At 36.9% G+C, this 16,120-nt stretch overlaps 1 protein-coding gene across 1 annotated transcript; it reads right to left on the reverse strand.

Annotated features, from left to right (window-relative positions):
• Positions 1–723: 723 nt before the first annotated feature.
• Positions 724–10,216, reverse strand: LOC116609232 (glutamate receptor ionotropic, NMDA 3B-like). Its single transcript, XM_048719806.1, has 5 exons — positions 9,795–10,216; positions 8,793–9,325; positions 2,863–3,826; positions 2,010–2,161; positions 724–1,443 (listed from the first exon to the last, which is right to left on the reverse strand). The coding sequence occupies exons 1-5, from the start codon at positions 10,116–10,118 to the stop codon at positions 1,071–1,073; spliced, it is 2,346 nt and encodes a 781-aa protein (XP_048575763.1). The 5' UTR covers positions 10,119–10,216; the 3' UTR covers positions 724–1,070.
• Between the last annotated feature and the right edge of the window lie 5,904 nt (positions 10,217–16,120).

Consider the following 16,120-nt stretch of genomic DNA (forward strand, 5'->3'; position numbering starts at 1 on the left):
TGTTTCTGTAAAGGCACCCCCCCCCCCACCACCACCACCCCTCCCAGCCTGCTACAGCTCTGATAACTTTTGGTTCAGAGTAAGCAAAAAAAACTGTTTTTATGCAAAGGCTATCTTTAGAGATAAACGAGGACGTACTAGAGGATCTGTCCCGTAGGGTAAAGATTTTTAGATCAAAACTGATTGAAACTTTCAACTTTAGGACATGCCGTTAATGCGTGTGCACACAATGCGCCCTGTGTATGCACAAACCATTATTCTCTCATGTCCTCTGTCGTTTCACCTATATTACTTTCTATACACCTGTCTGTCCTTCTGTCTGCCCGGCCGTCCGTCTGTTCATTTGTATGCCTTTTGCATGTCTGTCCTTCTAGCACCTCGTTCATAATTCTGATCACCTTAATTTCTATAGAACAAGGAAATGCAAATTATGTAGCAGGAACTTAAAATACTGAGCTGTAAACCATTTGTCCACTTATCAATTTTTCTATCCAGTCTTTCTGCCAGCTTGTGTCCCTTTTTATCGTTTGTCTAACCCCTGTGTACGCGCCTGAAAGACGAGTTTAAGTCTCTCGGATAAGGACACAAACCCAGAGAGGTCACGTCTCTTCAAACTGGACCATACTAACCTGAGTCGATGGGACGTAAAAGAACCACTGGGGACGCAATAAACGTGCCCGCCCTCAGCGGCAGTGCTTACTAACAACACACAAACAGGGGTACTTAATTTGGACCTATCTCTGTTGTCCCTTCCGTACCGTGTGGTATTCCCATACAGCATGTTGTATTTTCGTATTACAGCCATGACGCAATTTCTTTACGTGATGCAAGACCCAGGCAAATTTCATTGTCCTGCGGCAAATAGCCTTTCTACCTAGCTTTCCTACCTCGGATTTTTTTTGGTATTAAACATGCAGGAAGAAAATATTGAATCGTGTTGCGTTATTTGTATATTATGATTTATATTTTTTTTGTCTTGGACAATCAAATTTCTAGAATTAGCAAAGGGGTTTTTGACATTCCAGCTAGCACTTGCCGTTAGGTTGCCTAGTTCTTCCACGGAGCATTACTTAAAAGGTTATCAGCCGGCGCTTTCTATAGTAAAGTGTCTCGAGTATTGACAATACAAAACAGACCACCACAGAACACGGCAGAATAAGAAACAGTCCCTTTAGATGCACAATCTTTATCTGCTCCACCGAATTCTGAGTACCCATTGCGTTTTGTGAAAACCATCGATTTTGAAGAACCTGAAAATAGCCACTCTCTTGGTAGTCTCGCAGCTTGGCTGAAATCCTCGCGTTCCATGCGAAACCTTTTGCAAAGGCTATAGTTCCGCTGGATATTTGTATTGGTGGACCGATGATTTTGTAGGCGTAACCAGGTCTCTTGGCGGCATCATTAAGAAAGAACGGATTCGTAGCGATCATTGCGTCAAGTTTTCTAGAGTAAAATGTTAAAACTTTACGTTAATCATTCATATATTTGTTGTTGTTTTTATTCAATATTGGCAGGCAGACTATGGATGGAATCTTGAAATGACCATCTAAGATTGGTTTGCAATATTCCAAGATGTTTTCCCGCCCAAGGTAGTTTGCTAGTTAACAAATAGACCTCATTTTTGCGTGCGTCTGTCCTCTAATAGATGCACAGATGACGACACCGCGTGACACGACTAAGATTGTAAGCAACGAGACGACGAGGTGTGATGTCTTCCGTCTTCTTCGCGTGCGCGTGTCCTCTTATAACACATAGACGTCCTTGACCAAGTAGAGCGCGCGACTTTGTCGTTGTATAACATGAAATGTATGACCTTCTGCTTATGATTGTCACATTAGGGAAATGTCGGGGGAGGGGTAACCGTAACTCACCCATTATTGTCCAGTAAACGTAGATAGTCATCGTACACAGGTACTCACCCATTGTTCAGTAAACGTAGATAGTCATCGTACACAGGTACTCACCCATTGTTCAGTAAACGTAGATAGTCATCGTACACAGATACTCACCCATTGTCCAGTAAACGTAGATAGTCATCGTACACAGATACCAATACAGTATTCTCCCGTATCTTCCGAAATCGTGGATCCCTCCTAAACAACATCTCTATGCTAGTGTCTTTCCATATACCAAGACGGAAATCTGAGCTTGTATCTTGGAGCTGTTGTAAGACAGTGTAGCACAATGAGAAGGGATGAGGACATACAGACAGACAGACAGACAGACAGACAGACAGACAGACAGACAGACAGACAGACAGACAGACAGACAGACAGACAGACAGACAGACAGACAGACAGACAGACAGACAGACAGACAGACAGACAGACAGACAGACAGACAGACAGACAGACAGACAGACAGACAGACAGACAGACAGACAGACAGACAGACAGACAGACAGACAGACAGACAGACAGACAGACAGACAGACAGACAGACAGACAGACAGACAGACAGACAGACAGACAGACAGACAGACAGACAGACAGACAGACAGACAGACAGACAGACAGACAGACAGACAGACAGACAGACAGACAGACAGACAGACAGACAGACAGACAGACAGGCAGGCAGACAGGCAGACAGACAGGCAGGCAGGCAGGCAGGCAGACAGACAGACAGGCAGGCAGACAGACAGACAGACAGACAGACAGACAGACAGACAGACAGACAGACAGACAGACAGACAGACAGACAGACAGACAGACAGACAGACAGACAGGCAGACAGACAGGCAGACAGACAGACAGACAGACAGACAGACAGACAGACAGACAGACAGACAGTTAATGCACGCATTAACGGCATGTCCAAAATTTGAAAGTCTTCAATCAGTTTTGATCTAAAAATCTCTACCTTAGGATCAAAGATGCCAGTGATAGGAAATTGAAAGCGTTCTTGCAGCAGTGAAGCCATCAGGTTGGCCGTGTATGTGGAGATCAGGACCAGGGTTCCCAGTGAAAACACGGCGTACGTGAGTCGGGCGCTTGGACTGCGCGCTGTGACGTCTTCAAGGCCTATCTTGAAGACGGAACTGAAGACATAAGAGAAGCTATCGCATAGAGTGAAGACTTGATCCTGGTTCGTGTGGCCGTAAGGGCTGCATCTGTCGATCAACCAGACCAGAAGTACAAAGACTATGATCATGGCACCACAGACTACCCATAACATATCCTGGAAAGGGCGAAGAAACCCGAACCATCCCACAGACAGGAACGTGTGTTTCACAGGCATGACAAGGATGTCTATGAGTTGTACGATATCAGCGTCTGCAAAGTCGATGACTGATTGCCTTGATGAGGACACTTGAAGAGTGGTAAGAGCCATTTCTGCTTTTCCCTCGACTAGATCTCCAACCATGCCATCCCATGTCCCCTTTTTCTCGTCGAAGGTTCCAAAACTCCCATCCATCACAAGATAAACCTCCGCGTTAATCTCCAGATCTCGCTCTAAGTTTAAAAGCAGATCGAACATAAATCCAGAGCAGCAATGCTGTACTTCACGGGTTCTGTTGTCGATTTCTTTCACGAATCGCGTACAAATGTGGGACAAGGAACATTGTCGAGGATCGGTAACCTCTTTCAAACCAACGAAGTGGTCTATCTCTGTCGCTACAACACACAAAGTCTGCGGGTTTCTGCACTTGCGTCGTGAATGAATATCGATAGTTCCCATCAAATGACTGTTTGGGATACTTCCTACCATTTTCTTGGTGTTATTTGACAGCATTTTTTCCACTCTGTAGACTGTATTGTCTTGTTGTCCATCTAAAGAAAGCTTGACATTAAAATCTTCCAGCAATTGAGCTGTATCGGTCAACCTGGACGATAAGGTAAGAACACTAATCAAAGCAGCAATAGGAAAAAATTGTTGAAGAATTGTAATTTGCTAAAAAAAAGGATTATGATGACGTGGGTGATGACGATACTAGAACGATGATCAGGCCCGTACCAAGGATTTTTGTTAAGGGGGTGCGGAATCCGAATAAACTGGACCTAATTTTTCTACGGGGGCGGGGGGGGGGGGGGGGGGGTGGTCGTGGAGAGTGAGTTTTCTGATAAAAATCTAACCACCTTCGAACAAACAAAAAGGAATTTGTTTTTATGCCATTGCAGTATCTCTATGGGACGTTTATTATTGGATTTGGCTACAAAAAGGTTTACTTATAGATTTATGAACATACTAGAGTGATATAGAATGCCTTTTTATCAAATTCGCCATTATTATATGATGGTAATGATGACTATATGATGATAATGATGACTATATGATGGTAATGATGACTATATGATGACAATGATGACTATATGATGGTAATGATGACTATATGATTATAATGATGACTATATGATGATAATGATGACTATATGATGATAATGATGACTATATGATGATAATGATGACTATATGATGATAATGGTGACTAAATGATGGTAATGATGACTATATGATTATAATGATGACTATATGATGGTAATGATGACTATATGATGGTAATGATGACTATATAAAGATAATGATGACTATATGATGATAATGATGACTATATGATGGTAATGATGACTATATGATGATAATAATGACTATTTGATGATAATGATGACTATATGATGGTAATGATGACTATATGATGATAATGGTGACTATATGATGGTAATGATGACTATATAAAGATAATGATGACTATATGATGATAATGATGACTATATGATGACAATGATGACTATATGATGATAATGATGACTATTTGATGATAATGATAACTATATAAAGATAATGATGACTATATTATGGTAATGATAACTATATGATGGTAATAATGACTATATGATGATAATGATGACTATATGATGATAATGATGACTATATGATGATAATGATGACTATATGATGGTAATGATGACTATAAGATGATAATGATGACTATATGATGATAATGATAACTATATAAAGATAATGATGACTATATTATGGTAATGATAACTATATGATGGTAATGATGACTATACGATGATAGTTATAACTAAATGAAGATAATGATGACTATATGATGATAATGATGACTATATGATGATGGTAATGATGACTATATGATTATAATGATGACTATATGATGATAATGATGACTATATGATGACAATGATGACTATATGATGATAATGATGACTATATAATGATGATGATGACTATATGATGATAATGGTGACTATATGATGGTAATGATGACTATATTATGGTAATGATGACTATATGATGGTAATGATGACTATATGATGGTAATGATGACTATAAGATGATAATGATGACTATATGATGATAATGATGACTATATGATGATAATGATGACTATATGATGGTAATGATGACTATATGATGACAATGATGACTATATGATGGTAATGGTGACTATATAAAGATAATGATGACTATATGATGATAATGATGACTATATGATGGTAATGATGACTATATGATTATAATGATGACTATATGATGATAATGATGACTATATGATGGTAATGATGACTATATGATGGTAATGATGACTATACGATGATAATTATAACTAAATGAAGATAATGATGACTATATGATGATAATGATGACTATATGATGGTAATGATGACTATATGATTATAATGATGACTATATGATGATAATGATGACTATATGATGGTAATGATGACTATATGATGGTAATGATGACTATACGATGATAATTATAACTAAATGAAGATAATGATGACTATATGATGATAATGATGACTATATGATGATAATGATGACTATATGATGGTAATGATGACTATATGATGACAATGATGACTATATGATGGTAATGGTGACTATATAAAGATAATGATGACTATATGATGATAATGATGACTATATGATGGTAATGATGACTATATGATTATAATGATGACTATATGATGATAATGATGACTATATGATGGTAATGATGACTATATGATGGTAATGATGACTATACGATGATAATTATTACTAAATGAAGATAATGATGACTATATGATGATAATGATGACTATATGATGGTAATGATGACTATATGATTATAATGATGACTATATGATGATAATGATGACTATATAATGATGATGATGACTATATGATGGAAATGGTGACTATTTGATGATAATGGTGACTATATGATGGTAATGATGACTATATGATGATAATGATGACTATATGATGGTAATGATGACTATATGATGATAATGATGACTATATAATGGTAATGATGACTATATGATGATAATGATGACTATATGATGATAATAATGACTATATAAAGATAATGATGACTATATGAAGATAATGATGACTATATGATGATAATGATGACTATATGATGATAATAATGACTATATAAAGATAATGATGACTATATGATGGTAATGATGACTATATGATTATAATGATGACTATATGATGATAATGATGACTATATAATGATGATGATGACTATATGATGGAAATGGTGACTATATGATGGTAATGATGACTATATGATGATAATGATGACTATATGATGGTAATGATGACTATATGATGACAATGATGACTATATGATGGTAATGGTGACTATATAAAGATAATGATGACTATATGATGATAATGATGACTATATGATGATAATGATGACTATATGATGATAATGATGACTATATGATGATAATGATGACTATATGATGGTAATGATGACTATATGATGACAATGATGACTATATGATGGTAATGGTGACTATATAAAGATAATGATGACTATATGATGATAATGATGACTATATGATGGTAATGATGACTATATGATTATAATGATGACTATATGATGATAATGATGACTATATGATGGTAATGATGACTATATGATGGTAATGATGACTATACGATGATAATTATAACTAAATGAAGATAATGATGACTATATGATGATAATGATGACTATATGATGATAATGATGACTATATGATGGTAATGGTGACTATATAATGATGATGATGACTATATGATTATAATGATGACTATATGATGATAATGATGACTATATGATGACAATGATGACTATATGATGGTAATGGTGACTATATAAAGATAATGATGACTATATGATGATAATGATGACTATATGATGGTAATGATGACTATATGATTATAATGATGACTATATGATGATAATGATGACTATATGATGGTAATGATGACTATATGATGGTAATGATGACTATACGATGATAATTATAACTAAATGAAGATAATGATGACTACATGATGATAATGATGACTATATGATGATAATGATGACTATATGATGGTAATGGTGACTATATAATGATGATGATGACTATATGATTATAATGATGACTATATGATGATAATGATGACTATATGATGACAATGATGACTATATGATGGTAATGGTGACTATATAAAGATAATGATGACTATATGATGATAATGATGACTATATGATGGTAATGATGACTATATGATTATAATGATGACTATATGATTATAATGATGACTATATGATGGTAATGATGACTATATGATGGTAATGATGACTATATAAAGATAATGATGACTATATGAAGATAATGATGACTATATGATGATAATGATGACTATATGATGATAATAATGACTATATAAAGATAATGATGACTATATGATGGTAATGATGACTATATGATGATAATGATGACTATATGATGATGATGGTGACTATATGATGATAATGATGACTATATGATGATAATGATGACTATATGATGATAATGATGACTATATGATGGTAATGATGACTATATGATGGTAATGATGACTATATGATGATAATGATGACTATATGATGATAATGATGACTATATGATGATAATGGTGACTATATGATAATGATGACTATAGGATGATAATGATGACTATATGATGATAATGATGACTATATGATGATAATGATGACTATATGATGATAATGATGACTATATGATGATAATGATGACTATATGATGGTAATGATGACTATATGATGATAATGATGACTATATGATGATAATGATGACTATATGATGATAATGATGACTATATGATGATAATGATGACTATATGATGGTAATGATGACTATATGATGACAATGGTGACTATATGATAATGATGACTATATGATGATAATGATGACTATATGATGATAATGATGACTATATGATGGTAATGGTGACTATATGATTATAATGATGACTATATGATGGTAATGATGACTATATGATGATAATGATGACTATATGATGATAATGGTGACTATATGATGGTAATGATGACTATATGATGATAATGATGACTATATGATGATAATGATGACTATATGATGGTAATGGTGACTATATGATGATAATGATGACTATATGATGGTAATGATGACTATATGATTATAATGATGACTATATGATGGTAATGATGACTATATGATGATAATGATGACTATATGATGGTAATGATGACTATATGATTATAATGATGACTATATGATGGTAATGATGACTATATGATTATAATGATGACTATATGATGATAATGATGACTATATGATGACTATATGATGGTAATGATGACTATATGATGGTAAATGATTACTATATAATGGTAATGATGATTATATGATGGTAATGATGAATATATGATGATAATGACGTTGACAATGGGGTAACAAAATATAATGATAATGATTATAATTTCAACGATCAAAATCAACACTGACACCTCTTACCTGTTTAATTGCACTTGCCGCATTCTGTCATCCAAAGTACTGTTTAAACATTTCTTAGTGCTATAATCAGTCTTTGTTTCATTCGAAATTTTGATAGCATTCCTAATCAAGGTCTCCAAGGTCATGATCATTTTCACAAAAAAGAGATTCCCACCTCCAAGTCCATTTTTATACACATTATTGCCAGGCCCGAACACAACTGTATTAACATGTGGTTGCAGAATGTATAAGGTGTCCCTCAAGGATCTATCCTCGAAAGTCACAAAACGTTTTAGGAACACGATCAATACGGGATATTTCTTAAAATTTGCGCGTCGCAAAGCATTTGTCAGGTCCAGGGATGAGTTTCCAGGTAATGCAGAGCACAAGACATCTCGAGTTTGTTTCTGTGTGAGGAGTAATGGCAGAATATCACGCTGTTGTGTCAGTGTTCCAAGAAGAATGACGTGAGTCGTTGACGACTTCTCCACCAGTTGTGTGATAACACTTGAAATCGAGGCTGGTGAAGCACCAATGGTGACATATGGTCGATCCTTGAACAAAAAACACGAACTTTAGCACCGCCAACGTAAAATTCAAAATAGTACAAGAACGAGCTAAGAGTTGAAAGCATTTTAATTTGTTTTCATGTTAGCATTTAGCATTTCCACGAGTAGAAACGATTCATTGCCACAGGTGAGAATCAGGAATTACCACAGGTGAGAACCAAGTATTACCCCAATGAGAATCAAGCATTACCACAAGTGAGAACCAAGCATTTCCACAGGTGGGGACCAGGCATTACCACGAGTAGAAATCAAGTATTGCCACCATTGAGAACAAAGCATTGCCAACAAGCATTACTAGAAGTTGAAATCAAGTGAGCGATATCGTGCTTTATTAAAGAATAACTTCAAAGTTGCTTGTTGAACCTTGTAGTCCGATCATAATAATATAGAAACTCGATCATGTTCGATCTGGTGCGATCATATGGAAACCACCCATAAAAGCCAAATGCATTACCTGAAGAGGTGTATCCGATGGTGATTTTCTTGCGCATATAAACTTGACAAGGTATCGACGCGCAAGAAACGCGAAGTAGCTATCCATCCTACTCCCCAGACAACCAATAATAACCGTGCCGTCTCTTTTGCCACAAAACTCATCTAGAATCCCGAATAGACTAGAATTTGCGCCCGAGACAAATTTGATTTTCAATTTGGAATTCGTAATAAGGTGCGAAACGCTATTGATATAGTTGGTATCATCATACAAGATAAGAAAATCTCGCGATTTGATGCGCTCCATTGTCAAAAGGAGATAAACCAACGTCTCAACCAGAAACATTTTGTCGATGAGTAGGTTTCAGAATAGAAAACCTTACACACTGATTTTTGCGCGTTTGTTTTATATATGTGTACGATGCTGGTACTATATCGGTACGGTTTGAATAATGAATGCGATGAAATAAGTCATTGCAGAGAGCAGCTTTACTCTGCGGGATTTACAAAATCGCATCTTCATAACTAATGTCGTTGATAACTCTAATTTTCAATTCACGCAAACTCGAGCTAGATTTCAAGGTCCCATCAATCAGGAAAAGAGACCCTTTGTAAGACTCTAAACAACTAATAAGTTATGAAATCGTGGTTCCGTTAGGTTCCACAATTTAGGTTATAAGTAGGCAGGTGGCTGGTTAGCAGTTGGAATTTTTTTGCGAGGGTTCGAAGAGAGGGAAATCTACTGTAAACGAACAAAAGGCGATAGGACAATAGGAATCCAATCAAATGTCAGCAAGGGTCATGGGGATACTCTTGTGACGTTGTTTATGTAACAAGTCCTGATTAGTTAAATTAGAACGGTCATGAGGAGAACTGAAAATTGAATTAGCAACACGCAACATTTGAGAAATAAAAAAGTTGACATTAAATAATTAGTTTTTCAACCTTCATTTTTTTAAATTTCTTGATTTCATTGCGAGTTCTTTGTAAAACAGCTGTTTAGCATCTTGATAGCTAAGCTTTCATTGAATACCTTTTGGCTTTGATTTGACTCTTAAGCTTTTTACTGGTTGGTATTGTTACGGGCTCTGTTCTATGTTTGTGTGTTGATGATTGTTAAGCACTCTGTTCTTTGTTTCCGTGTTGATAATTCTTGCTCTGTTCTTTGTTTCCTTGTTGATAATTGTTACGCGCTCTGTTCTTTGTTTCCTTGTTGATGGTTGTTACGCGCTCTGTTCTTTGTTACCATGTCGATGATTGTTACGCAGTCCGTTCCTTGTTTCCATGTTGATGACTGTTACACACTCTTTTCTTTGTTTCTGTGTCGATGATTGTTACGCGCTCTGTTCTATGTTTGCGTGTTGATTATCGTTACGCGCTCATTTCTTGTTTGCGTGTTGATGATTGTTACGCACTCTGTTCTTTTGTTTCCATGTTGATGATTGTTACGCGCTCTGTTCTTTGCTTGCGAGTTGGTAATTGTTACGTGCTCTGTTCTTTGTTTCCGTGTTGATGATTGTTACGCTCTGTTCCTTGTTTCCATGTTGATGATTGTTACGCGCACTGATCTTTTTTTGCGTGTGGATTATCGTTACACACTCTGTTCATTGTTTGCGTGTTCATAATTGTTACGTGCTCTGTTCATTGTTTGTGTGTTGGTGATTGTTACGCTCTCTGTTCTTTGTTTCCATGTTGATGATTGTGACGCACTCTGTTCTTTGTTTTCGTGTTGATGATTATTACGCGCTCTATTTTTTGTTTGCATGTTGATGATTGTTACGCACTCTGTTTCTTGTTGTCATATTGATGATTGTTACACGCTCTGTTCTATGTTTCCATGTTGATGATCGTTACGCGCTCTGTTCCTTGTTTGCGTGTTAATGATTGTTACGCTCTCTATTCTTTGTTTGCGTGTTGATTATCGTTACGCGCTCTGTTCATTGTTTCCGTGTTGATGATTGTTACGCGCTCGATCCTTTGTTTGCGTGTTGATTATCGTTACGCGCTCTGTTCTTTGTTTTCATGTTGATGAATGTTACGCGCTTTGTTCTTTGCTTGCGTGTTGATAATTGTTACGTGCTCTGTTCTTTGTTTCCGTGTTGATTATCGTTACACACTCTGTTCATTGTTTGCGTGTTGATAATTGTTACGTGCTCTGTTCATTGTTTCCATGTTGATGATTGTGACGCGCTCTGTTCTTTGTTTCCATGTTGATGATTGTGACGCGCTCTGTTCTTTGTTTCCATGTTGATGATTGTGACGCGCTCTGTTCATTGTTTACGTATTGATGATTATAACGCTCTCTATTTTTGTTTGCATGTTGATGATTGTTACGCATTCTGTTCCTTGTTTCCGTGTTAATGATTGTTACGCGCTCTGTTCTTTGTTTACGTGTTGATGATTGTTATGCACTCTGTTCATTGTTTCCGTGTTGATGATTGTTACGCGCTCTGTTCCTTGTTTGCGTGTTAATGATTGTTACGCTCTCTATTCTTTGTTTGCGTGTTGATTATCGTTACGCGCTCTGTTCATTGTTTCCATGTTGATGATTGTTACACGCTCGATTCTTTGTTTGCGTGTTGATTATCGTTATGCGCTCTGTTCTTTGCTTGCGTGTTGGTGATAATTGTTACGTGCTCTGTTCTTTGTTTCCGTGTTGATTATCGTTACACACTCTGTTCATTATTTGAGTAGAATCAAAAAGCCCAAACTGTCGCGATCTCGTACCAGAACAATGAATACAATACACCAAAAACTGGAAATCGACTCTGCCAAATTTCCAGTTTTTGGTGTATTCTGTTCATTATTTGCGTATTGATAATTGTTACGTGCTCTGTTCATTGTTTGGGTGTTGGTGATTGTGACGCGCTCTGTTCTTTGTTTCCATGTTGATGATTGTGACGCAGTCTGTTCATTGTTTGCGTGATGATAATTGTTACACGCTCTGTTCTATGTTTCCATGTTGATGATTGTTACGCACTTCGTTCTTTGTTTCCATGTTATTGATTGTTTCGCGCTCTGTTCTTTGTTTCCATGTTGATGATTGTTACGTGCTCTGTTCTTTGTTTCCATGTTGATGATTGTGACGCACTCTGTTCATTGTTTACGTGTTGATGATTATAACGCTCTCTATTTTTGTTTGCATGTTGATGATTGTTACGCATTCTGTTCCTTGTTTCCGTGTTAATGATTGTTACGCACTCTTTTCTTTGTTTCCTTGTTGATGGTTGTTACGCGCTCTGTTCTTTGTTACCATGTCGATGATTGTTACGCAGTCCGTTCCTTGTTTCCATGTTGATGACTGTTACACACTCTTTTCTTTGTTTCTGTGTCGATGATTGTTACGCGCTCTGTTCTATGTTTGCGTGTTGATTATCGTTACGCGCTCATTTCTTGTTTGCGTGTTGATGATTGTTACGCACTCTGTTCTTTTGTTTCCATGTTGATGATTGTTACGCGCTCTGTTCTTTGCTTGCGAGTTGGTAATTGTTACGTGCTCTGTTCTTTGTTTCCGTGTTGATGATTGTTACGCGCACTGATCTTTTTTTGCGTGTGGATTATCGTTACACACTCTGTTTATTGTTTGCGTGTTCATAATTGTTACGTGCTCTGTTCATTGTTTGTGTGTTGGTGATTGTTACGCTCTCTGTTCTTTGTTTCCATGTTGATGATTGTGACGCACTCTGTTCTTTGTTTTCGCGTTGATGATTATTACGCGCTCTATTTTTTGTTTGCATGTTGATGATTGTTACGCACTCTGTTTCTTGTTGTCATATTGATGATTGTTACACGCTCTGTTCTATGTTTCCATGTTGATTATCGTTACGCGCTCTGTTCATTGTTTCCGTGTTGATTATTGTTACGCGCTCGATCCTTTGTTTGCGTGTTGATTATCGTTACGCGCTCTGTTCTTTGTTTTCATGTTGATGAATGTTACGCGCTCTGTTCTTTGCTTGCGTGTTGATAATTGTTACGTGCTCTGTTCTTTGTTTCCGTGTTGATTATCGTTACACACTCTGTTCATTGTTTGGGTGTTGATAATTGTTACGTGCTCTGTTCATTGTTTCCATGTTGATGATTGTGACGCGCTCTGTTCTTTGTTTCCATGTTGATGATTGTGACGCGCTCTGTTCTTTGTTTCCATGTTGATGATTGTGACGCGCTCTGTTCATTGTTTACGTATTGATGATTATAACGCTCTCTATTTTTGTTTGCATGTTGATGATTGTTACGCATTCTGTTCCTTGTTTCCGTGTTAATGATTGTTACGCGCTCTGTTCTTTGTTTACGTGTTGATGATTGTTATGCACTCTGTTCATTGTTTCCGTGTTGATGATTGTTACGCGCTCTGTTCCTTGTTTGCGTGTTAATGATTGTTACGCTCTCTATTCTTTGTTTGCGTGTTGATTATCGTTACGCGCTCTGTTCATTGTTTCCATGTTGATGATTGTTACACGCTCGATTCTTTGTTTGCGTGTTGATTATCGTTATGCGCTCTGTTCTTTGCTTGCGTGTTGGTGATAATTGTTACGTGCTCTGTTCTTTGTTTCCGTGTTGATTATCGTTACACACTCTGTTCATTATTTGAGTAGAATCAAAAAGCCCAAACTGTCGCGATCTCGTACCAGAACAATGAATACAATACACCAAAAACTGGAAATCGACTCTGCCAAATTTCCAGTTTTTGGTGTATTCTGTTCATTATTTGCGTATTGATAATTGTTACGTGCTCTGTTCATTGTTTGGGTGTTGGTGATTGTGACGCGCTCTGTTCTTTGTTTCCATGTTGATGATTGTGACGCAGTCTGTTCATTGTTTGCGTGATGATAATTGTTACACGCTCTGTTCTATGTTTCCATGTTGATGATTGTTACGCACTTCGTTCTTTGTTTCCATGTTATTGATTGTTTCGCGCTCTGTTCTTTGTTTCCATGTTGATGATTGTTACGCGCTCTGTTCTTTATTATGTGTGTTGATGATTGTTACGCGCTCTGTTCTTTATTATGTGTGTTGATGATTGTTACGCGCTCTGTTCTTTATTATGTGTGTTGATGATTGTTACGCGCTCTGTTCTTTGTTTCCATGTTGATGATTGTTACGCGCTCTGTTCTTTGTTTCAATGTTGATGATTGTTACGCGCTCTGTTCTTTGTTACCATGTCGATGATTGTTACGCAGTCCGTTCCTTGTTTCCATGTTGATGACTGTTACACACTCTTTTCTTTGTTTCTGTGTCGATGATTGTTACGCGCTCTGTTCTATGTTTGCGTGTTGATTATCGTTACGCGCTCATTTCTTGTTTGCGTGTTGATGATTGTTACGCGCTCTGTTCTTTGTTTCCATGTTGATGATTGTGGCGCAGTCTGTTCATTGTTTGCGTGATGATAATTGTTACACGCTCTGTTCTATGTTTCCATGTTGATGATTGTTACACGCTCAATTCTTTGTTTGCGTGTTGATTATCGTTATGCGCTCTGTTCTTTGCTTGCGTGTTGGTGATAATTGTTACGTGCTCTGTTCTTTGTTTCCGTGTTGATTATCGTTACTTACTCTGTTCATTATTTGAGTAGAATCAAAAAGCCCAAACTGTCGCGATCTCGTACCAGAACAATGAATACAATACACCAAAAACTGGAAATCGACTCTGCCAAATTTCCAGTTTTTGGTGTATTCTGTTCATTATTTGCGTATTGATAATTGTTACGTGCTCTGTTCATTGTTTGGGTGTTGGTGATTGTGACGCGCTCTGTTCTTTGTTTCCATGTTGATGATTGTGACGCAGTCTGTTCATTGTTTGCGTGATGATAATTGTTACACGCTCTGTTCTATGTTTCCATGTTGATGATTGTTACGCGCTCTGTTCTTTGTTTCAATGTTGATGATTGTTACGCGCTCTGTTCTTTGTTACCATGTCGATGATTGTTACGCAGTCCGTTCCTTGTTTCCATGTTGATGACTGTTACACACTCTTTTCTTTGTTTCTGTGTCGATGATTGTTACGCGCTCTGTTCTATGTTTGCGTGTTGATTATCGTTACGCGCTCATTTCTTGTTTGCGTGTTGATGATTGTTACGCGCTCTGTTCTTTGTTTCCATGTTGATGATTGTGGCGCAGTCTGTTCATTGTTTGCGTGATGATAATTGTTACACGCTCTGTTCTATGTTTCCATGTTGATGATTGTTACACGCTCAATTCTTTGTTTGCGTGTTGATTATCGTTATGCGCTCTGTTCTTTGCTTGCGTGTTGGTGATAATTGTTACGTGCTCTGTTCTTTGTTTCCGTGTTGATTATCGTTACTTACTCTGTTCATTATTTGAGTAGTATCAAAAAGCCCAAACTGTCGCGATC

Source organism: Nematostella vectensis, chromosome 12 (genome assembly GCF_932526225.1).
Source record: "Nematostella vectensis chromosome 12, jaNemVect1.1, whole genome shotgun sequence".
Classification (NCBI taxonomy): Eukaryota; Metazoa; Cnidaria; class Anthozoa; order Actiniaria; family Edwardsiidae; genus Nematostella; species Nematostella vectensis.